This window comes from Tachyglossus aculeatus, chromosome 4, assembly GCF_015852505.1.
Source record: "Tachyglossus aculeatus isolate mTacAcu1 chromosome 4, mTacAcu1.pri, whole genome shotgun sequence".
Taxonomy (NCBI): domain Eukaryota; kingdom Metazoa; phylum Chordata; class Mammalia; order Monotremata; family Tachyglossidae; genus Tachyglossus; species Tachyglossus aculeatus.
In genome coordinates this window covers 65,993,092-66,016,144 of record NC_052069.1, presented here as the reverse complement: position 1 = coordinate 66,016,144, position 23,053 = coordinate 65,993,092, and the positions used below count along the sequence as shown (strand labels likewise).

The window sequence follows — 23,053 nt, the reverse complement described above, 5'->3', positions numbered from 1 at the left end:
TTTAACTCTCAGCCAAAGCACAAAATTCGTTCAAATTACAAAAAAATAAAACCCAACTTGTTAAAACATCAAATTGAACAGATCCACTTACTTTGATGCCATAAAATGCACAAACAGCATTCACCCACATCATCAGTAATTTTACATTTTCACTGTACTGTTCAGCTGCAAAACTGCTCCCACTGTGTCTTTTTGTGTTGTTTGGAACATCCATATGGGAAGAAAATGCAGTCACTTTTTTCTTTATATTCCATGCATGCTTTAAAAATTCAATTTCTTCTGTTATCTCCTTTACATTAAGGGAAATTTCCACCTGAAATGAGGAACAAAAGTTATCACTTCATTTCACTTCATGTTGGGAAGAGGTCTAGCTTAATGGAAAGATCCCAAGACCCGGGGGTGGGGAGATAAAAAGACCCAAGTTCCATTCCTGCTCTGTAAGTTCCCTGCCATGTGAGTTTGAACAAGTCACTTAATTTCTCTGTGCCTCAGTTTCCTCATCTGTAGAATGGAGATTAAAGTATCTGCTCTCCCTCACCCTTAGAGTGGGAACCTGGATGAGACAGGGATTAGCTGTGATTGCATTAAATCTACCACAGTGGTTGGAGCACAACAAGAGCTTAATCAATATTATTATCATTAGGACTGTATCCATTCTGATTAGCATGTATCCGCACCAGTGCTTAAGTACTTACTATGTGCTTACAAATACCATTATTATTATTATTATTATTACTATTAATCAGTGCATAGTACAGTGCCTGGCACATAGCGTGCGCTTAACAAATAACAATTATTATCATTATTATTATTTCACTGTAGAACTGAAGGGCTTCAAATGCAGTAACCAATGGTTACTGGATTTTACTTTAGAAAGTACACTACCAGGATATAAGACACCATAAAGCATAAGAAATATTTAAGAAAACAGGTTTTCTTGAATAATTAAATCTTTGGTACAGCTCACTCCAAAACATGTCTTTGAAAGCAATTTTGAGTAACTAGAAAGCATTTGTGTTCTACAGGAACAAAGAAAGAAAAACTGCCGCAAGCTAACTTGCTAGAACACTTGGTTTAAAAAAAAAAAATCATCTATGGAATGTCATTATACACCACAAAAACCGTACGTGCTCCAAAATGTACTGAATTCCAAGTACCTGAAAAGTGAAGGCTATTTTCCAAAGCAAGGCTAGGGTCCGTTCTCTGTGTCTATCCACAATATCTTTACATTGAATTGCTGTACCTGTAAATCAAAAATAGCCAGCAAATTAGAAGGCTTGTTTTCTCAATCAACTGAATAATCATAGAGCTTTCCTTTTGAGTATTTACCACGCTCATCATTCAACTGAACCCCTCGCTCTTTGAGTACTTGAAGAACAATGTCGACATTGTGCATCTTTTGAAGACGACTTATTGCGGGGATCCTGAGTTTCTTGGAAAGGTTCCAATTCTGTGTGAGGAGCTCCATTGTTCTCCTACCAGAAAGAGAAACAAATGCTACACTTTTAACCCAAAATTGCTGCAGAAATATGTGATTTTAGTAATGACATAATTATTTTCATCGTTAACACTTACACGAGACGAACTCCGCACTGCAGATCTACAGCAAGATTTGTTACAGCGAATTCAAATTCGTCTAGTGGCGTCTGTGTGTGGCTGACTGGTAATCCCAAAAAACCAAGGTGGCGGGAAAGATCACCTTCGCCACTCAGGAAGTCTCGTGAAAAAGCCAACAGGATTTCTTTACTAGACTAAAGAAAAACAATGAAGCTGTTAACTACTTTGGCAAGACTGCATAGTTTGATCATTTTATTGCTACAAGATTTATTTCGATATCCATTGCACTACAAAGACAAATATGAACTGAAGAAATTGGCAGAACTGACAAAGTTAGCAGTTCCTTTCACTTCTCATTATTTACTTCTCGTATATATTTCACAACAAATTCAAACTTCTAGTGTTCAATTTGAAGGCAAAGAGGTCATTTTAATAACACGCCACAATAAATTAGTGTCACAATACAATGAACCTGGTGGTCAAAACCAAGACTTATTGTCAAACACATGCATAAAAAGATGAATATTTGGTCACTATACCTTGAACTCAGCATCTTTACAGAAGAGGCAAGGGTCATGATCAATAAGTCTAGTGAGTTTGGCATGATCAAGAAAGCAGACTAGTAACAACATCTTTTTCAACGTAAACTTAGACAAAGCTTCTTCATGACCTAAAGAAGAAACAGAACCCGGAGAAGATGGGGAAGGCAAAAAATGGTTATTACTTTGCAAATTATCCTGAAACCATTTCATCTTAAATATTTGTAATGGGTAGCCATTTGTTATATATGTACAACATATATATATATATATATACACATACACGCATGTATATGTATTTTAAAACTGGCAGAGTTCAAAGATACTGCTGTCATTGTTTAAAGCACCCAAATGTAGGTCATTAAGAGAAGCTTTCTTCCAGTCAATCGATCATATTTACTGAGCACTTACTGTGTGCAGAGCACTGTACTAAGCGCTTGGGATAGTACAATGTAACACACACAGTCCCTTCCATTCTGCCTGGACCTGGGTTTTATTCCTGACTCCATCACATATCTGCTGTGTGACCTTGGGCAAGTCACTTTGCTTCTCTGTGCCTGAGTTACCTCAGCTGTAAAATGAGGATTAAGACTGTGAGCCCCATGTCAAATAGGGACTGTGACCACCCAGATCTGCTTGTATCCATCCCATCACTTAGAACAGTGCCTGAAATATAGTATGTGCTTAATACAATTATTATTATTATCATCATCATCACCATAGGCCCATTTCTGACCCCTAGCCTTTTCAGAAAACTGCATCCTAAAGTAGGGCTACACAGACCTTAAAAATACTGTCAAAAGGCATAGCCACTCTCTACATCAACAAGAGAACAGTTTCCCAGGACTTTAGTGTAGGGTGGGGAGGGGAGTGACTTTCCCCCCTACAAGTATATTCCACTGCGATCAAGACATGTGCTCGATTTGTTTTGCAGAGGATAGCGCTGAGTAATCCCCACCCTCTCACCCAGCTCCCACCCATCCCTGTGACCAGCATTATGCATTGGAAAATGGCTGGCAGTCTGTCACACACACACACACACACACACACACACACAAAAAAAATTCTCTGTGAGATTCAGGTCCACCTATCAGCGTTTTCATTTATAGATGGAGAGCCCCTTGAGTGGCAGGATCCATGTCTAATTCCTTCCTGCATTCTCTTCTCCGTGTGCTTTGTGCACAATAAGTGATTATCATTATTAATATTCTACTAATGATAATAATAATAATGGCATTTGTTAAGTGCTTACTATGGGCCAGGCACTGTAATAAATGCTGAGGTAGATATAAGCCAATCGGATTGGACACAGTCCTTGTCCTGCATGGGGCTCGAAGTCTTAGTCCCCATTTTGCAGATGAAGTAATTGAGGCACAGAGAAGTGAAGTAACTTGCCCAAGGCCACACAGCAGACAGGTGGCATACTACTATTAGAGGTGAAGAAAAATATTTCCTGGACACTGGGCTTCAGGTTTCATACTCTAACCTGGAATGGCATCACTCTTTAAATCCGACAGGCAATTACCTTCCCCTGCTTCAAAGATTATCGGAGGCATATCCCTTTCCTTCTCCCACTCCCTTCTGCGTTGCCCTGACTTGCTCCCTTTGCTCTCCCCACCACCCCCAGTCCCAAGGTACCTATCTGTAATTTCATTTATTTGTATTGATGTCTGTCTCCCCCACTCTCGACTGAAAGTTTTGTTTGGTTTAGTTATCTGTCTCCCCCTTCTAGATTGTGAGCCCGGTGTTGGGTAGGGATCGTCTATCTGTTGCCAAATTGTATTTTCCAAGCACTTAGTACAGTGCTTTGCACATAGTAAGTGCTCAGTAAATACGATGAATGAATGAATGAAAGTCCGTTGAGGGCAGGGAATGTGACTGTTTATTGCTGTATTACACTCTCCCAAGCCCTTAGTAATAATAATGATGGTATTTGTTAAGTGCTTACTATGTGCCAAGCACTGTTCTAAGCGCTGGGGGGAATACAAGGTGATCAGGTTGCACCATGTGGGGCTCACAGTACATTGCTTTCCTTACAGTAAGCGCTCAATAAATAATAATAATAATGATGATGGCATTTGTTAAGTGCTTACTATGTGCCAAGCACTGTTCTAAGTACTGGGGGGGATACAAGGTAATCAGGTTGTCTCACATGGAGCTCAGTCTTAATCCCCATTTTAAAGATGAGGTAACAGGCACAGAGAAGTAAAATGACTTGCCCCAAGTCACACAGCTGACAAGTGGCAGAGCCAGGATTAGAACCCATGACCTCTGACTCCCAAGCCCATGCTCTTTCCACTGAGTCACGCTGCTTCTCTGAATGAAATATGACTGAAAGAATGAGATATGGAACTTTTCTTCTAAGTTCCTCCAAAACTCTTCGGGGCATGGGGTAGAAATGAGGGGAGATGTCATCGGGTCCTAGTGAGTTGTTGATATCCACTGTATCACTTTGAAACAAAGTCTTTACTAGCCACTACCACTTGATTCAGTAAACCCTGGCCTGTCCACTAACTAAAAACAATTGGGATCTTCCTAACCTCTTTTTCAGTAAAGACACTGAATTAAAGAATCAACTGAGCCTCTTGGCTACTTTCTCATCATTCTTCAGGGGCCCCTTATTCTGGAGATTCTCTACCCAGCTTTGTGCTTTGATTTAATTTGAAGTAGCCCAGAAACACACGGATCAGTGTCTCCATGTCCCCGGGGCTGTGGTGGCCACGAGGAGTTGCTTGAGGCTTGGGGCGGCCTCCATCCTCCTGCCCAATTTCACAGGAGCCAAGTCCTACCATTCTTGGAAGAGTAGAGGGCAAACAGAAACCTGCCCTCCCAACTTTACAACAGCAGGACAGTTATACCATCACCTTGACACCTAAGGACTGCAGCTTCCAAGTACTTTTTAAAGTTATAAGAACAAAAAAAACACCAAACTACTATTTGCACCCTTTATTCACTCCTCCCTCAGCCCCACAGCACTAAAGTATATATCTGCAATTTATTTATATTAATGTCTGGCTCCCCTCTAGCCTGGAAGCTCATTGTGGGTAATAATAATAATAATAATGATGATATTTATTAAGTGCTTACTATGTGCAAAGCACTGTTCTAAGCGCTGGGGAGGTTACAAGGTGATCAGGTTGTCCCACGGGTGGCTCGGTTTTAATCCCTGTTTTACAGATGAGGTAACTGAGGCACAGAGAAGTTAAGTGACTTGCCCAAAGTCACAGCTGACAATTGGCAGAGCCGGGATTTGAACCCATGACCTCTGACTCCAAAGCCCTTGCTCTTGTAGGGAACCTGTCTACCAAATCTGTTACACTGTACTCTCCCAAGCGCTTAGTATATTACCCCACACATAAAAAATGCTCAATAAATACCACCGATTGATTGTGGCCTACCCGATTTACTTGTATCCACCCCAACTCTTTGTCCAGAGCCTGGGACATAGTAAGCGCTTAACAAATACCATCATTATTATTATGTATTTTTGGAGAATAACCCATCAGCCTGGATGAGGGTCTCCTCCAATGCCTTTGACACCACAGGGCTAACAAACTGTACTACCTTAAGTTCACCTGCTTTGTGAGTGCTGGGACCATGAGGTAATTGGTGTTAGAGCATATGTTATTAATAATTACCATCTCGATAAAGGTGAGGTACTGTGGGGTGCCTAAAATCAGCAGCGATATCAGGGTTCCAAAGTAAGCGATTCAAAATAAACACGGCCAACCCCGCAACATCACTGTTATCTTCCAGAGATATCAGTTCACCGAAGACAGTCTGGAATGACAAATAAGAGATAAAAATTAGAGCAAATTTCTCCACTGAGAAAAATTTTCAGAACTGATCATCTAGGGTACTCGTTTTGGATTTAATTTACTGGAATGAAAAACAAATCCTACTCCTAATGAAGGCTTCTCTGATCTGTTGGCCTTCTCCATCCACATAATGACAGTATCAAAGAAAGAACGGAATATCTACAAATTGCTCTTTCTACTATGAAATTTCAGTAGTTACTGTGTGCAGAGCACTGTACTAAGCACTTTCGTGGGAAAGAACAATACAACCTAGTTGGTAGACACATTCTCTGCCCAAAAGGAGCTGACATATATTTGGGGAGACAGACATTAATATAAAGAAATTCCAGATATGAACATAATTTCTGTGGGGCTGAAGATGAAGTGAGTTCTTAGGGAACAGATCTAAGTTTCCTTTAAGAAGCAGGAGTTTTGAGAAGCAGCATGGTGTAGAGAATAGAGCACGGGCCTGGGAATCAGAAAGCTGTGGGTTCTAATCCCAGCTCTGCCACTTGTCTGCTGGTCAAATCACTTGGTCAAACCTTGGTCAAATCACTTTACTTTGTTACCTCATCTGTAAAATGGGGATTGAGACTGAGCCCCACATGGGACAGGGACTGTGTCCAACCCAACTCACATATACCCAACCCAGCACTTAGTAAGGTGCCTGGCACATAGTAAGAGCCTAACAAATACCATAATTATTATTATTATTCAGATGACAGTGGGAGCAGAACCTCTAGATCCACCTACAGAGGTGGCTGAGCCCAGATTCACTTCAGCCCTGAAGGGAATTAAAACACATATGACTCATTGTAAGCCATTTCTTGTTCATTAGAAGGAATGGGGGTGAAGTAAGACATTTGGGAAAAACAGGTCATTAGTAGCTTTCAAATCAATAAGGAGTGAGAAAGCATAAAATGAACAAACCGGTATTTGAATTGACTCTCTCTAGTTCTATAAAACTGGGGGTCCTTTATTTATCTTCTAAGAACAACTGAAATATAGAACTTAATATTTATAAATAAACACATCTTTAATTCTACTTCAACATAAAATCACTATTAGCAGACTAAATAGGAAATAAAAAGCAAGCAGTTAAAAGAATGTCTGAAACTATAATAAGAATCTGCTGCAAAACACAGAGAGACCTTCATGCAAATATTACCTCTAAGCCTATGCGTAGCCACAAAGGATTGTATGATAAAAGCCAATTGAGGACCTTTTGCCGTTCTCCTGAAACAGAAGTAGAATAAAACAAAATGAAATTGTGTATATAGGTTGCATATATTTATTATTATGGGTTGCATGAAACACATAGATCGTAAATCAAGGATCAAAAGGGAATTCCAGATTCGGGATGCGCCGGGTGGGGGATAAAACCTGCTCTTGGATTCTTCCATCAACACTTTGAAAAGCACCGTGTAACTACTGCCTTCCCTCCTGCCACAGAGGTCCCTGTTCCTGGCAGAGAAGCAGCGTGGCTCAGTGGAAAGAGCACGGGCTTTGGAGTCAGGGGTCATGGGTTCAAATCCCGGCTCTGACAGTTGTCAGCTGTGTGACTTTGGGCAAATCACTTAACTTCTCTGTGCCTCAGTTACCTCATCTGTAAAATGGGGATTAAAACCGTGAGCCCCCGTGGGACAACGTGATCACCTTGTAACCTCTCCAGTGCTTAGAACAGTGCTTTGCACATAGTAAGCGCTTAATAAATGCCATTATTATTATTATGTTCTGTGCCGTCCGGGTCGGGGAATAAAGATGCTCCCATGTACTCTTCGTGAGGGACCCTCAAGGTTCAGTTCTGGGTCCCTTTCTATTCTCCATCTACACCCATTCCTTTGGAGAACCCATTTGCTACCATGGCTTCAACTACCACTCTATGCAGATGATACCCAAATCTACATCTTCAGCCCTGATCCCTCTCCCTCTCTGCAGTCTTGCGTTTCCTCCTGTCTTCAAGACTTCTTTCCTTGACTGTCCTCCCATCACCTCAGGCTTACCATGTCTAAAACTGAACTTATCTTCCCACCCAAACCCTGTCCTTCCCCTAACTTTATCACTGTAGACCATCCTTCCTGTCTCACAAGCCCGTAAACATGGTGCTATTTTTTTATTCATTCAATTGTATTTACTGAGCGCTTACTGTGTGCAGAGCACTGTACTAAGAGTATGGGAGAGTAAAATACAACAACTGACACATTCCCTTCATACGATCTGACAGTCTAGAGTGCGGGGAGACAGACATTAATATAAATCAATAAATTACAGATTTGTACGTAAGGCCTGGGGGACTGGGAGGGGGAAAGAACAAAGGGAGTAAGTCAGGGTGATGCAAAAGGGAATGGAAGAAGAGGAAAGAGGGGCTTGGTCAGGGAAGGCCTCTTGGAGAAGATGTACCTTTAATAAGACTTTGAAAGGGGGGACAGTAATTGTCTGTCAGATTTGAGGAGGGAGGGTGTTCCAGGCCAGAAGTTAGGAAGCAGGGGAGGTGTTGGTGGCAAAATAGATGAAATCGAGGCACAGTGAGATGGTTAGCATTAGAGAGTGAAGTGTGTGGGCTGGACTGTAGTACGAGGGTAGCAAGTTGAGGTAGGAGGGGGTAAGGGGGTTGAGTGCTTTGAAGCCAATGGTGAGGAGTATTTGTTTGATGCGGTGGTGGATAAGCAACTACTGGAGTTTTTTGAGAAGTGGGGAAACAGGTTCTGAATGTTTCTGTACAAAAATGATTCGGCAGCAGAGTGAAATATAGACCTGAGTGGGGAGAAACAGAAGGCTGGGAAGTTAGCAAGGGGGACGATGCAGCAATCCAGGCGGCATAGGATGAGTAACTGTATGTATTAACGTGGTAGCAGTTTGGATGGAGAGGAAAGGGTGGATTTTAAGCGATGTTGGGAAAGTGGGACCAACTCCTCTTGCTCATTCAATCCATCGCTAAGTCTTGACGACTCCACCTCCACACCATCACTTAAATCTGTCCTTTCCTCTCCAAATTACCACGTTAATCCAATCACTTATCCTCCCCTCGCCTTGATTACGACATCAGCTTCCTTGCTGACACTCCTGCTTCCCGTCTCTCCCTACTCCAGTTCATACTTCATTCTGCTGCTCAGATCATTTTTCTATAAAAACGTTCAGGATATGTTTCCTCGCTCCACAATAAACTCCAGTGTTACCCGTCCACCTCCGCATCAAAGAAAAACTCCTCACCATTAGTTTTAAAACATTCAATCACCTGGCCCCTTCTTATTTTACTTTGCTGCTCTTCTACTACCATCCAGCCCTCACACCTCACTCCGTCAATGCTGTCTCACTGTACCTCGATCACATCTATCTCGCCACTGATCTCTTGCCCACATCCTACCTCTGGACTGGAACACCCTCCCTCCTCAAATCTGACACCAATTACTCTGTCCTCCTTCAAAGCCTTATTGAAGGCACATCTCCTCAAAGAGGCCTTCCCTGACTAAGCTCTCTATTCTTCTCCTCCCTTCTATGTCGCCCTGACCTGCTCCCTTTATTCACCGCCCACCCACGCCCAGCCCCACAGCACTTTAGTACATATCTGTAATTGATTTATTTATATTAATGCCCATCTCTTCCTCTAGACTTTAAACTTCTTGCAGGCAGGGAATACGTCTATTTATTGTTACACTGTACTCTCCCAAGCACTTAGTACAGTGTTCTGTGCACAGAAAGTGCTCAATAAATATGACAATGAATGAATGGGGCACAAATACCCAACCATTTTGCCAGGGCAGTGGTCTGAGTATAGGTCTAAACTTTTAGATTATGAGCCCCATGAGGGACAGGGACCATGTTTAATCCCCAGATGTGTATTCTCTCCCAGAGCGAAGCATAGTGCTCTGTATACAGTAAGCACAAGAAGCAATGTGGATTAGTAGATAGACCACGGGCCTGAGAGTCAGAAGGACCTGGATTCTAATCCCGGCTCCGCTACATGCCTGCTGTGTGAGCTTGGGTAAATCACGACTTCTCGGGGCCTCAGTTATCTCATCTGTAAAAGGGGGATTAAGAATGTGAGCCCCAGAAGGGACAGGGACTGTGTCCAACCTGATTAGCTTGTACCTACCCCAGGGCTTAGAACGGTACTTGGCACATAGTAAGCATTTAACAAGCCATTATTATTATTACTAATACTACTAATTTAATTTGAATTTATTAGAATGTTGGGGTTCTGAAATTTTACTAGAGGGACCATTAAGTTGGTTATCAACAACTTGGGTTCCTTTAAAAGTTGGTGAGCTCATTGTAGGAAGGGAATGTCACTGTTTATTGTTGTATCGTATTTTCCCAAGTGCCAGGTACAGTGCTCTGCACATAGTAAGCACGCAATAAATACGATTGAATGAATGAATGAAATCCTTACCATAACTCTGAAAAACATAATTAAATTATAACCCACTGAAAAAGACTCAAGACATTTACAGTTGTCTTACCAATATCTTTCCAGAGATGTCGATCTTTTCGCACAAGTAAGCGCCTAGCTTCAATCTCCACCTCCAGTTTCTTAATCGCCTTAACCATCATTTCAGAGGTAAATAACCGACAAGCAGCACGCCGTAATCTATTCAGTCTACACCGAGCGGTATATGCTCTGAGAGACATTTCATCTTTTGTAGGTGCTTTAGGAACACAAACTTTGTGATGGTTCTCCAGTCCCAAAAGAAGAGTAGCTGCATTTACTGATGGATGAAAAATACATGTCTCAATCTGCTAAACTCATTTTATAGATTTTAAACCTTTCTGAATAAATAAAAAATAGAGACTTGAACTTTAAGAATACACAAATCAGCCCCATGTAGACAATAGAGGAAAAGGGCAAATGGGCAGGCCACTTGAGAAGGATCTAAACTTTTAGTTAGAATCCTAAATCACAGTCTAGAGCAGCAAAACATTTTGTGCTTTTAACATTATGTCAGCCTTAAAGAACACTAGGACAATAGAACGTCAAATTTATCCAAAATTAATTTTTGAATGATGACGTCAAATTAAATTAATGATTAAAGAGCAACAGAAAACACTACATAACACCATTCTTATAGTCTATATCGCTAATGGAACACAATATAAATTTAAAAAGTTGCATCTTGACAAACAGTGCATTATTGGCAATGGACAAGAGTTGCAATATAACTGAAATATCCCTAGTATTAATTCTAAAACATGATAGTTTAGTGCTTTACAAATCCAGCTTCATTCTTTACACCATAAACTACTTTAGTATTTTAAAAAAGGATAATGATATAGTTCAAATAATAATAAAAAATGGATAGAACTATAGCAAGCACATTGTTATAAGCACCAGCTCATTCTTGAGATGCAGTCAAACATGAGTACTATTTTGGTGACATTACCTTGTGAGGTATTTGTTTTTACAGCTAAGTCATCAGGAGTCAATATGAAATTCAACCACCATAAGAAGCCCTTCTCCTGCTTTTCCATCCAGCGCTCATCATAAAACATATTTTTTGCAGCAAATGGCATTGGATGCCTAGGAATGACTAATACAAGACAATGTTAGAAAATGTTAAAATCACCTTCTTTCAAAATAATGGCACAAAATGTACAAGCATTGGGGCATTTTAAAAGGAGCTGCTCTGGTTGGGTTTTTAAAAGTCCAATTATGTACAGAATCCTGGCTCTCTTCAAAAAAAAACAAACAAACAAGTAAGGAGCTTTACCACAGAGTTCTTCTCTTCACCCAGAGAAGAGACTGGGTACTTTACTCAATCTATCCATCAGTCAATGGTATTTATTGAGTGTTTACTCTGTGCAGAGCATAGTACTAAGTGCTTGGGGGAGTACAATACATCCGAGTTGGTAGAAACGTCTTCTGCCCATAATGAGTTTATAATCTAGAGGGGACTGTACTCCTAATGAAATGAGGTTAAGTGGGTGTACTGCTTTTTGAGAGCTTTGTTAGTCCAGTGGAAAGAGTATCAGGAGACCTAAATTCTAATCCTAGTTCTGCCTTCACTGGAGTATGCCTTCAGAGGTGATTGATTCTGATTAAAGAATCACTTCAGTGAAGTATGTGATAGGTCTAGGAGGACTCAGCAGAGTGTTTGCACAAGTCTACAGACATCTAAGATGGACACAGGTCTTTTTTTTTTTTAATGGTCCTTTCATTCATTCAATCGCATTTTTGAGCGCTTGTGTGCAAAGCACTGTACTGAGCACTTGGGAAGTACAAGTCGGCAACATATAGAGACGGTCCCTACCCAACAATGGGCTCAAAGTCTAGAATGGGGAGATAGACAACAAAACAAAACATGTTTGTTAAACTCTTATTACATGCCAAGTACTGTAGCAAGTGCTGAGAAGCAGTGTGGCTTAGTGGAAAGAGCCCGGGCTTGGGCGTCAGAGGTCATGAGTTCTAATCCCAGCTCCGCCACTTATCAGCTGTGTGACTTTGGGCAAGTCATTTAACTTCTCTGTGCCTCAGTAACCTCATCTGTAAAATGGGGATTTGTGAGCCCCATGTGGGACAACCTGATTACCTTGTGCCTACTCCAGTGCTTAGAACAGTGTTAGGCACATAGTAAGCACTTAACAAATGCCATTATTATTATTATTTATTATTATACAAGATAATCAGTTTGGACATAGTCCCTGTCCCCCATGGGGCTTTCCTCACAGTATAAATAGGAAGGAATAGGATTTAATCCCTATTCTACAGATGAGGTACCTGAGGCACAGAGAAATTAACTGACTTGTCGTAGGTCACACAGAAGACAAGTGGAGAGCTGGGACTACAATCAATCAATCAATTGTATTTATTGGACACTGATTGTGTGCAAAGCCCTCTATTAAAATCTTGGGAGAGAACAATATGACAGAGTTGGTCTCCCGACTCCTGGGCCAGGGCTCTTTCCTCTGGCCATGCTCCTTCCAAAAACCTTCCTGGGCACTTCACAATGTGCTGCACCCCTAGCCACCCCTTTCCATATCCTAGCAGAAACAGGACTAATAGTAATAATAATAATAATGGTATTTTTTAAGCACTTGCTATCCCATGACCTTCTTACTCCCAGGTCTGTGCTCTATCCACTACAACATGCTGCTTCTCACAGAGACTAACAAAGACTAGAGTGCCAGTGGTGCATATTCACAAAATCCTGTCAGTTCTACCTTCACAGCACCTCTGGAATCCCCTCCATTCAAACTATCACACTTCCAACCACTTATTTCCCAGCTTGACTACCGCATCAGTCTCCTTGCTGACCTCTCTGACTCCTGTCTCTCCCCATTCCATCCATAAACTCCCCTCTGCTGCCCATATCACTTTTTCTAAAAAAACCCAAAAACATTCAATTCATATCTCCCCACTCCTCAAAACCCTCCAATAGTTGCCCAACCACCTCCACACCAAAATAAACCCAAATTCCTTACCATTGGCTTTACGGCACTCAATCAGCTCTCTCCCTCTTACCTAACCTCATTTACTACAACCCAACTCATAAACTCTGTTCCTCTAACACTAACCTAATTACTCTAAGTCTTGTTTGCTGCATCAGCTATCCCACCACTGACCCCTTGCCCACCATTTCCCTATGGCCTGGAACTCCCCCCTCCTTCATATTAGTCCAACAGTCTCCCCACTTTCCAACCCTACTTTAACTACATCTCCTCCAAGAGGCCTTCCCTGACTGAGCTCTTTATTTCCCCTAACAGCATCAACTACGCACTTGGCTGGGTACCCCTTAAGCCCTTTGATAATTACCCCAGTCCCACAGCACTTACATACATTCATTCGTATTTATTGAGTGCTTACTGTGTGCAGAGCACTGTACTAAGTGCTTGGGAGAGTACATAACTTTATACTCTCCTTCCCCTACCTGTAATCTATTTGAATATTTGTCTCCCTCTGTAGACTGTAGGCTACTTGTGGGCAGGGATGCTGCCCACCAACTCTACTGTGCTGTACTCTCCCAAGTGCTTAGTACAGTGTTCTGCACAGAGTAAGCACTCAAATACCATTGATTTGTGCAGCACAAACCACTGACATTGCGATCAACCCCTCTGCAAAGGTTTTTATGCCCAGCAGGAGAAACGGTCATCAGTATAAAATCTCATACTGCTTTTTACAAACAAAACTTTCTCCATCACAATTATAAACTAATGAATTACCTTGAATAAAAGACCCAAAACTAGAAGATTTTTATTACATTATTCCATTTCATATGGGTCTTAGTACTCCTTAGTTTTTTTCCCCTCAATGAAAGTTACTAGCAATCCATTTCTATGCCAGGATTTAGCATGACTGTGTAGAATTTAAAAAGATTACCAGTTTTCAATGGTTTTATAAAGGTCAAATGAGACTGGGCCACTGCAACAGGTTTCATTTTCCTATTGATAGTCGAGCTAGAACTTCTGGATCTCGGTAGATCTAAAGGAGGAAAAATCAGAAATCAAGCATATGGATTTAGAAACAAAATGAAGCCGCAACACTATTTTTTATAGAATTAGAACTAATAGAATTTACTAAATGCTTCTTAGTGCTGTGTGTGGTCCCAGTCCCTCTCCCATATGGGGTACAGGATCTAAGAGGCTGGGAGAGCAGAGACGGTGATCTTTATAATTCCACTCTCACTGTGGAAGCTAAACCATCAGTTTACCCAAGGTAGAAGAGGTATTTAACCCACATTTTACAGATGAGGAACCTGAGGCACAGAAAAGGGCCAATTTCACGCAGCAAACAAGTGGCAGAGATAGGATTAGAATCCAGATCCCCTCAACACCAGAACCACGCTCTTCTCACAGTTGAGAGCAATGCACTATACAAAGTGCTTGGGAACAGCCCAGCCTCCAGTCTTACCCCTCAACAATTGATACTTCATTCTGCTGTCTGGATCTTTCTTTTGTCCCGCAACTTCATTCTGTACACATAATAATAATAATTATGGTATTTGTTAAGCGCTTACTATGTGCCAGGCACTGTACTAAGCCCTGGGGTGGATCTGAGCAAATGGAGTTGGACAAAGTCCCTCTTCCACATGGGGCTCACAGTCTTAATCCCCACTTTAAAGACGAGGTAAGTGAGGCCCAGAGCAGTGAAAGTGACTTGCCCAAAGTCACACAGCAGAGAAGGGGCAGAGCCGGGATTAGAACCCATGATCTTCTGACTCCCAGGACCGTGCTCTATCCACTCCGCCATGCTGTTTCCTTTCCACACTAAGTAGAAATTCCTGACCATAGGCATCATGACCCTTGGACAAAGACCCATAGCTGAAAGGCAGTCCAGCTAAACAGTGCTTGTGTGGCTCAATAAGGACGAGTGCACAGAGACAGTTCCCAATAGGTACCTTACAGGGATTTGGGGAGGGGCAAGAGACACATCTGGGTGCATCTGTGCTTGCCCAGATCACTGCCCACACCCAGCAAGGACACAAAAACTGCAATGGAAGAGGAGAAGCAGTGGTAAGTACTATCACTTCCTCCCCTTCCTCCTTCTTTTCTTTCCCTCCTCCTTTCCCTCCATCTCTTAGTGCCTGGCACATAACGAGCGCTTAAATACACGATTATTGTCATTCAACTCTTCTTGGCTGTAAGTGGAGACACCTGGTTTCCACAACAGCTGGCCTGCCTAAAATAGGCCATTCAGCTTTCCACTCTGGCTTCTTTGTGTACTTCAAGTTCTGCAAAGTATGGTTCAGAAACAGTACTTGAAAAAAAAAAGTCTATGCTTCACAGCCACTGTGACCAAACTTTTGACATTAGTATTAGAAAATCGATACTGGGAAAAAACTTTCGGTACAATAAGGCAAAATGATTAAGTTTGATAATCTTACCTAGCAACACAACAAAATGTACACTCTCCCACACTTAGTAGTTATTTGCTCACAGTAGGCTCTCAAAAAAATCACACAGCTAAGACCACATCCAGAGATCCAAAAGAGTCAGAGATCTAAACCTAAAAGAGCTTGTTAGGGTACAAGTATAGCCAACAGAAAGGAAAACACCTCACACTTTTTGTCACTTTAACAGAACTTACCAGTCTTTTTCTTGTGGTTTGGTTTGTCTCTGCTGCTGCTATGTTTGGAGACTGGTTTTCTTACAACAGCTGTTTTTTTGGTCTCGACTTGGGATATATGAATTCTTTTGGTTTCTCTCATTTCCACATACTCATTTACTGATATCCGGACATTTATGCCATCCAAATGTTCTTCACTTTTTCTTTTACAACTAACCAGAGTTTTACAAGATGATCCCGAAGTCGTCGCTTCACCTTTAGAACCGTCAGCCTCAGCCAAGAGGGGGCTGATGATCGGAAGGTTGTCAAATTTTTCTGATTTCGCATGGTTTACAATGGTCTTATCACAGTCAGTTATCTCATTCCTGAGACATCGTCTTGATTTTGGCTTCCCAGATCCTGTTTGCTTTCCTTTGGCAGAGTCTGATTTGTTTTTGACAACGGTAGTGGAGAGGATTGGGCGTCTTTTAGGTTGTCCCCTGGAAGGGCTATGAATTTCAGGAACTTTGAGATGATTCACTTTTGCTGGGCTGTAGGATGTCAACCTAGCTTCTCTTGAATCAGGCTGCCCAGGGCCATGATTTGAAACCTCGCTGCCCTCACCTTCAATTCCAGGTGGTGCCACTTCATTTTTCATCCACACTGAAGGCTTTGAGATTTGAGAATCTCTATCTAACAGATAGGTTTGAGACAATTTATGTGCTTGCTCAGGAGCAGGCTGGAGAGCTGTTATATCTTTTAAAAATTGACTCGGTGAGAGTATTGGCCTGACCGGATCTGATTCTGGCGCTTCGCTGAATGAATAACTATTATTTACGAAGGAATCCGGACTTAAAATCATCCTTTGAATGTATGTTTTCTGCAATTCAGGTCCTGGTGGTTCCAAAGACGTAGCTCTCACCTCATCTTTGATAAGTCGATCCGGTGTGAGAATAGGAGCAGTTGGCTCCAATGTCAAGTCCTTCTTTACCCCGTAACTATTATTAATGAAGGAATCTGGACTCAGAAAAGCCCCTTGATTCTGTGTCGTGGGCAAAGCTGAAAGATTATCTGGGCTAAAAATGATGGGAGACTTTCTGCTACCAATTTCTACTTTCACAGAAGCAGTTTTTACTAACACTGATTCAGTTCCAGAGTGGTGTCTACTTGCAGATGTTACTTCCTCATTCAGATGAAAATCTGTCCAGATGCCAGAATTTTCTTCTTGCGATAAGCCCTTGTTCGATGTACGAAGAAGAGAGTAAGTGGTTGATCGCCGCATAGAAAGAGGGGTGCATGTTAAACCATGGCATTCTTTCATAACTGGGCTGATTGGTGATAGGGGAAATTTGTTTTCTTCAAGGGCTAAAGAGTTGTTTTCAGGGGAAATACTGCCTTCGATTACAACCAGATTTTCACAAGCTTGCAATGGGCTTCTGACCTTGTTAACTTTTTGAGAGACACTGAAGGTTTTGTTAACACTTTTAGCATTTGGACATCTTTTGGTGGACCTTGAAGAAACAGGTTCTTTCACGTTATTCTTCTTCTTAATAGTGTCCCAAAGACTCCTCTTTTAAAAAAAAAAAAAAAAAAGAAGATTATAAATCTGCAGACGGGCATTTTTTTTTTTCTTAAACAGCACTATCTCTGGACATGTCTCTAACCAGTGTGGCTTAGTGGAAAGAGGCCAGGCTTGGGAGTCAGAGGTCATGGGTTATAATCTCAGCTCCGCCACTAATCAGCTGTGTAACTTTGGGCAAGTCACTTAACTTCTCTGTGCCTCAGTTCCCTCATCTGTCAAATGGGGATTAAGACTGTGAGCCCCACAAGGGACAACCTGATTACCTTGTATCTACCCCAGTGCTCAGAACGGTGCTTGGCACATAGTAAGCACTTAACAAATACCACCATTACTATTATTATTATTAACCCGGCTACTTAATATAATTATTTTTCACATTTTACAAGTACATTTGAGAGTGAATCAAAAAACGACTGATGGTTAAAACTGTGATTACCTTTTTCTTTTTCGGCTGCTCAGCATTCCCTAACAAAACAGCTTGATGCCGCACAACGCCATTCACCAGAAATGTTATCAGTTCTCGAACTCTTCCCTCTTCAAATGGTGTCCAGGTTATTGCAACTAAAATTCTTTCTTTAGGCTACAACGAAAAGAAGAGTGCATTCATCAAATCCAAAATAAAGCTAGCAAGGGTCCACGTGACAAACAAGTTGTGCTTCTGTAAAACCCCATGCCTGGGAAATCAAAAATTGGGGTAAACTGATGGTCACCTCCCATCTTGATAACTGCATCAGCCACCTTACTGGTCTCAGTCCCTACAATCCCTTGCCTCTTCAGTTACTCTGTACTCTGCTACAGGATCATCTTCCCAAAATGTCATTCACAATAGTTTACCTTTCACTCTCAATCAAGCACTGTACTATGTGCTTTGGGAAAGTACAAAAGAGTTGGGAGACCACAATCCGTAACATAAGGAGTTTACAGTCCACAGGAAACTCCAGATCATTAGCTTCAAAGGCCCTCCATCAGTTCTCACCTTCAAGGTGCTCCATCACCTCACCCCCTCCTAACTCACCTCCCCCCCTCCTAACTCACCTCCCTTCTCTCTCCTTCCATAGCCCAGCCCACACCCTCTGCTCCCCTGTCCCGCTGTGGACCCCTGGCCCACATCATCATCATCATCAATCGTATTTATTGAGCGCTTACTATGTGCAGAGCACTGTACTAAGCGCTTGGGAAGTACAAATTGGCAACATATAGAGACAGTCCCTACCCAACAGTGGGCTCACAGTCTAAAAGGGGGAGACAGAGAACAAAACCAAACATACTAACAAAAAAAAATAAATAGAATAGATATGTACAAATAAAATAAATAGATAGAGTAATAAATATGTACAAACATATATACATATATACAGGTGCTGAGGGGAAGGGAAGGAGGTAAGATGGGGGGGATGGAGAGGGGGACGAGGGGGAGAGGAAGGAAGGGGCTCAGTCTGGGAAGGCCTCCTGGAGGAGGTGAGCTCTCAGCAGGGTTTTGAAGGGAGGAAGAGAGCTAGCTTGGCAGATGGGCAGAGGGAGGGCATTCCAGGCCCGGGGGAATGCCCACCCTCCTCACATCTGCCAAACTAGCTCTCTTCCTCCCTTCAAAGCCCTACTGAGAGCACACCTCCTCCAGGAGGCCTTTCCAGACTGAGCCCCCTTTTTCCTCTCCTCCTCCCCATCGCCCCCCGGCCCTATCTCCTTCCCCTCCCCACAGCACTTGTATGTATTTATTACTCTATTTTAGTTGTACATGTTTACTACTCTATTTTATTAATAATAATAATAATAATGGCATTTATTAAGCACTTACTATGTGCAGAGCACTCTTCTAAGCGCTGGGGAATTTACAAGGTGATCAGGTTGTCCCACGTGGGGCTCACAGTCTTCATCCCCATTTTACAGATGAGGGAACTGAGGCCCAGAAAAGTTAAGTGACTTGCCCAAAGTCACACAGTTGACAAGTGGTGGAGCCGGGATTTGAACCCATGACCTCTGACTCCAAAGCCCGTGCTTTTTCCACTGAGCCACGCTGCTTCTCTAATGATAATGATAATATTATTATAATATAACATATCATCTTATACTATAATTATATTATAATTATATATCATATTATCTATAATTATATAATTATAATGAATCATAATTATAACTAATTATATCATGATCATATTATATTAATTATATTATATTATAATATATGATAATGATAATATTTCTCTAATGATAATGATATGCATACAGCTATAATTCTATTTATTCTGATGGTTTGGACCCCTGTCTACATGTTTTGTTTTGTTGTCTGTCTCCCCCTTCTAGACTGTGAGCCTGTTGTTTGGTAGGGACCGTCTCTATATGTTGCCAACTTGTACTTCCCAAGCACTTAGTACAGTGCTTAGCACTTAGTACAGTGCCCTGCACATAGTAAGCTCTCAATAAATACGATTAAATGAATGAATATCTGCGCTCTCCAACTACAATGTTAAGTTCTGGGTCCCCTTCTATTCTCCATCTACATCCACTCCGTTGGAGAATTCATTCTCTCCCATGGCTTCAACTATTATCGCTATGCAGATGATATCCAAATCTACATCTCTCTCTCTCTCCTTCTCTGCAGTTCCACATTTTCTCCTGTCTTTAAGACATCTCTACTTGGACGCCCTGCTAACACCTCAAACTTAACATGTCCAAAACAGAACTTCTTATAATCCCACCCAAACCCTGTCTTCCCCCTGACTTTGCCATCACTATAGACGGCACCACCATCCTTCCTGTCTCACCAGTCCATAACCTTGACGTTATCCTTGACTCCTCTCTCTCTTTCAACCCACATATTTAATCCATCGCTAAATCCTGTCGGTTCCACCTTTACAACTTCGCTAAAATCTGCCCTTTCCTCTCCATCCAAACTGCTACCATATTAATCCAATCACTTATCCTATCCCACCTCGATTACTGTATCAGTTTCCTTGCTGACCTTCCTGTCTCTCCCCACTCTAATCCATACTTCTCTTCTCTGCCAGGATCATTTGTCTACAAAACCTTCCAGACCACGTTTCCTCACTCCTAAAAAGACTCCGGTAGCTGCCCCTCCACCTCCGCAAACAAAAACTCTTCACCATTGACTTTAAAGTACTCAATCACCTTGCCCATTCCTACCTCACCTTCCTACTCTCTTACTACAAACCCCAACAGCTCAATAAATAGGAGTGAGTGAATAAATGAACTCAGCCCACCAGCTTCGCTCCTCAAATGCTAATTTTCACACTGTACCCTGATCTTGTTTATCTCAACACTGAACCCTCACCCACACACTGCCTCTGGCCTGGGCTGCAAGGAGGGACAGATGATTACTTTCCCCAACTCCAAAGCCTTATTGAAGGCACATCTCCAAGAGGTCTTCCCTGACTAAGCCCTCCTTTCATCTTCTCCCATTTCCCTTTTGTGTCACCCTGACTTGCTCCCTTTATTCATTCCTTCTCCCAGCCCCTCAGCACTTATGTACACATCTGTAATTTATTTATATTAGTGTGTCTCACCCTCTAGACTGCAAGCTACACTGCATTCTCCCAAGCACTTAGTATAGTGTTCTACTCAATAAATACAATTGAATGAAGTTTGCACTCTTCAATTCCTGAAATAAACTTAACTGCACTTGACAACTCTATTTCCAATTTCTTGCTCATGCCATCTCCCTCAAATCTACCAGACCATAGTTTTCTTACTAGCCACCTTCATCTTTAATTGCCCGTGCTATTTCTGACTTTTAATCGCTTTCTTAAATATGTCACCTTTATTTTCCCCTTTTCTTGTCCCTGAGGGACCTTGAAAGAATATGGTGTGAATTTCCCCAAATCTCCCTTTACCTCTCCAGTCCCCACCTATAACTATGTTAATAATTATAACTATAATTACTATTATTATGGCAGTTGTTAAGCGCTTACTATGTGTCAGACATTTTTCTACTCTCTCATCTGTCCCTGCTATCTCTCAAGAGATCTCCCACATCCTATCAAAATCTATCCCCTCCATCTATGCCTCATTCATTCATTCATTCATTCAATCATAGTTATTGAGCACTTACTGCATGCAGACCACTGTATGAAGCGCTTGGAAAGTACAAATCGGCAACAGATAGAGTCGGTCCCTACCCAACAACGGGCTCACACTCTTTCACCTTGTTAAAACACTTCATCACTTCCTTCTTTCCCTCTTGACTGTCTCCTTTAACTGCTCACTCACCCATGGCTCCTTCCCCTCCACTTTGAAACATGCCCAAGTACCTCCTAACTTACAAACTTCTTTTCCTCAACCTTACTGCATCCAATCAATGCCATTTATTGCAGGCTGAGCATTGAACTAAAAACAGACACAATTCCTGCTGCCAAGGGTTTACAATCTAGTTATCATTCCATCTCTCTACTACTATTCTGATCCAAACTCTTCAGATGAATCGTTTAGATCCATTATCTCCACCTCCCTCCTTGGCCTCCTGCAATCCAGCTTCCATCCCGACCCCCAACTGAAATTGCCCTCTCTAAAGCCACCAACGACCTCCTCCTTACCAAATCGAATAAATTCTATTCCATCCTAAACCTCCTCAATCCCTCAGCAGTCTTTGACACAGTGGACCAACCAGCTCTGGAAATCCCATCCAACCATACACAGTTTCTCTGATATTGACCTCTCCCATTTCTCCTCTTCCCTCTCTGACTGCTTCTTCTAGGTCTCTTCTGCAGACTCCTCCTCTGCCTCCCACCTCCTAATTGTAAGGATCCCAAAGACCATTCTGGATCCCCTTATATTTTACATTTACACCCACTGCCTCAGGGAGGCTGAACCACTTACCATAGTTTCACCTACCAACTCTAAGTGGAGGACTTTCCAAATCTACTTCTCCGATCTCTATTTCTTTCCTCAACAATCTCACATTTCCTCCTGCCTTCAGGTCATCTTTACTTGAACATCTCAGTGAAACCTCCACCACAACATGTTTAGCCGGCCCCAAACTTTCTCTTCCCATCACTGTTGACAACACCTTCCCTGTGTCACAAACTCATAATCTTGGCACTATTCTGGAAATTCCTTGAATTTGCAGATTCAGTCAGGCATTTTATCCCGTCTATTCGATCTTCACAAGGTTTCTAGAATCCGCCCCTTCCTCTACACTCAAACTACCATCAGAAAGCATTCCTCATAATCCATCTTGCCAAAAGCAGCGTGGTTTAGCTGAAAGAGCATGTGCTTGGGAGTCAGAGGTGTGACTTTGGGCAAGTCACCAAACTTCTGTGCCTCAGTTACCTCATCTGTAAAATGGGGATTGACTGTGAGCCCCACGTGGGGCAGCCTGATTACCTTGTATATACCCCAGCGCTCAGAACAGTGGTTGACACATAGTAAGCACTTAACAAACACTATTATTATGATTATTATCAGCCTCCTCACAGTCTCCAGCCCCTCTGCTCTGCAGCACAGGTCGTTTTTCTTAAAAAACAAAACAAAACAAAAAGCAGTCTGCACACATCTTCCCTTATCTCAAAAACCTCCACTGGTCACCCATTAATCTCTGCATCAAGCAAACCCCTCACAGTTGGCTTTCAGACACTCAATCAGCTCT

At 42.0% G+C, this 23,053-nt stretch overlaps 1 protein-coding gene across 1 annotated transcript in view; it reads right to left on the bottom strand.

Moving 5' to 3' along the window:
- ASPM (assembly factor for spindle microtubules) overlaps nt 1-23,053 on the bottom strand; it is a 57,170-nt gene that overhangs the window by 27,169 nt on the left and 6,948 nt on the right. Inside the window, exons 2-13 of the mRNA XM_038745624.1 lie at nt 17,888-18,031; nt 15,912-17,439; nt 14,205-14,306; nt 11,272-11,418; nt 10,354-10,599; nt 7,062-7,129; nt 5,735-5,876; nt 2,097-2,227; nt 1,576-1,751; nt 1,330-1,475; nt 1,158-1,243; nt 92-313 (exon numbers count right to left, since the gene is read on the bottom strand). Coding sequence (XP_038601552.1) covers nt 92-313; nt 1,158-1,243; nt 1,330-1,475; nt 1,576-1,751; nt 2,097-2,227; nt 5,735-5,876; nt 7,062-7,129; nt 10,354-10,599; nt 11,272-11,418; nt 14,205-14,306; nt 15,912-17,439; nt 17,888-18,031 — 3,138 coding nt within the window. The remainder of the gene's footprint in view (nt 1-91; nt 314-1,157; nt 1,244-1,329; nt 1,476-1,575; nt 1,752-2,096; nt 2,228-5,734; nt 5,877-7,061; nt 7,130-10,353; nt 10,600-11,271; nt 11,419-14,204; nt 14,307-15,911; nt 17,440-17,887; nt 18,032-23,053) is intronic.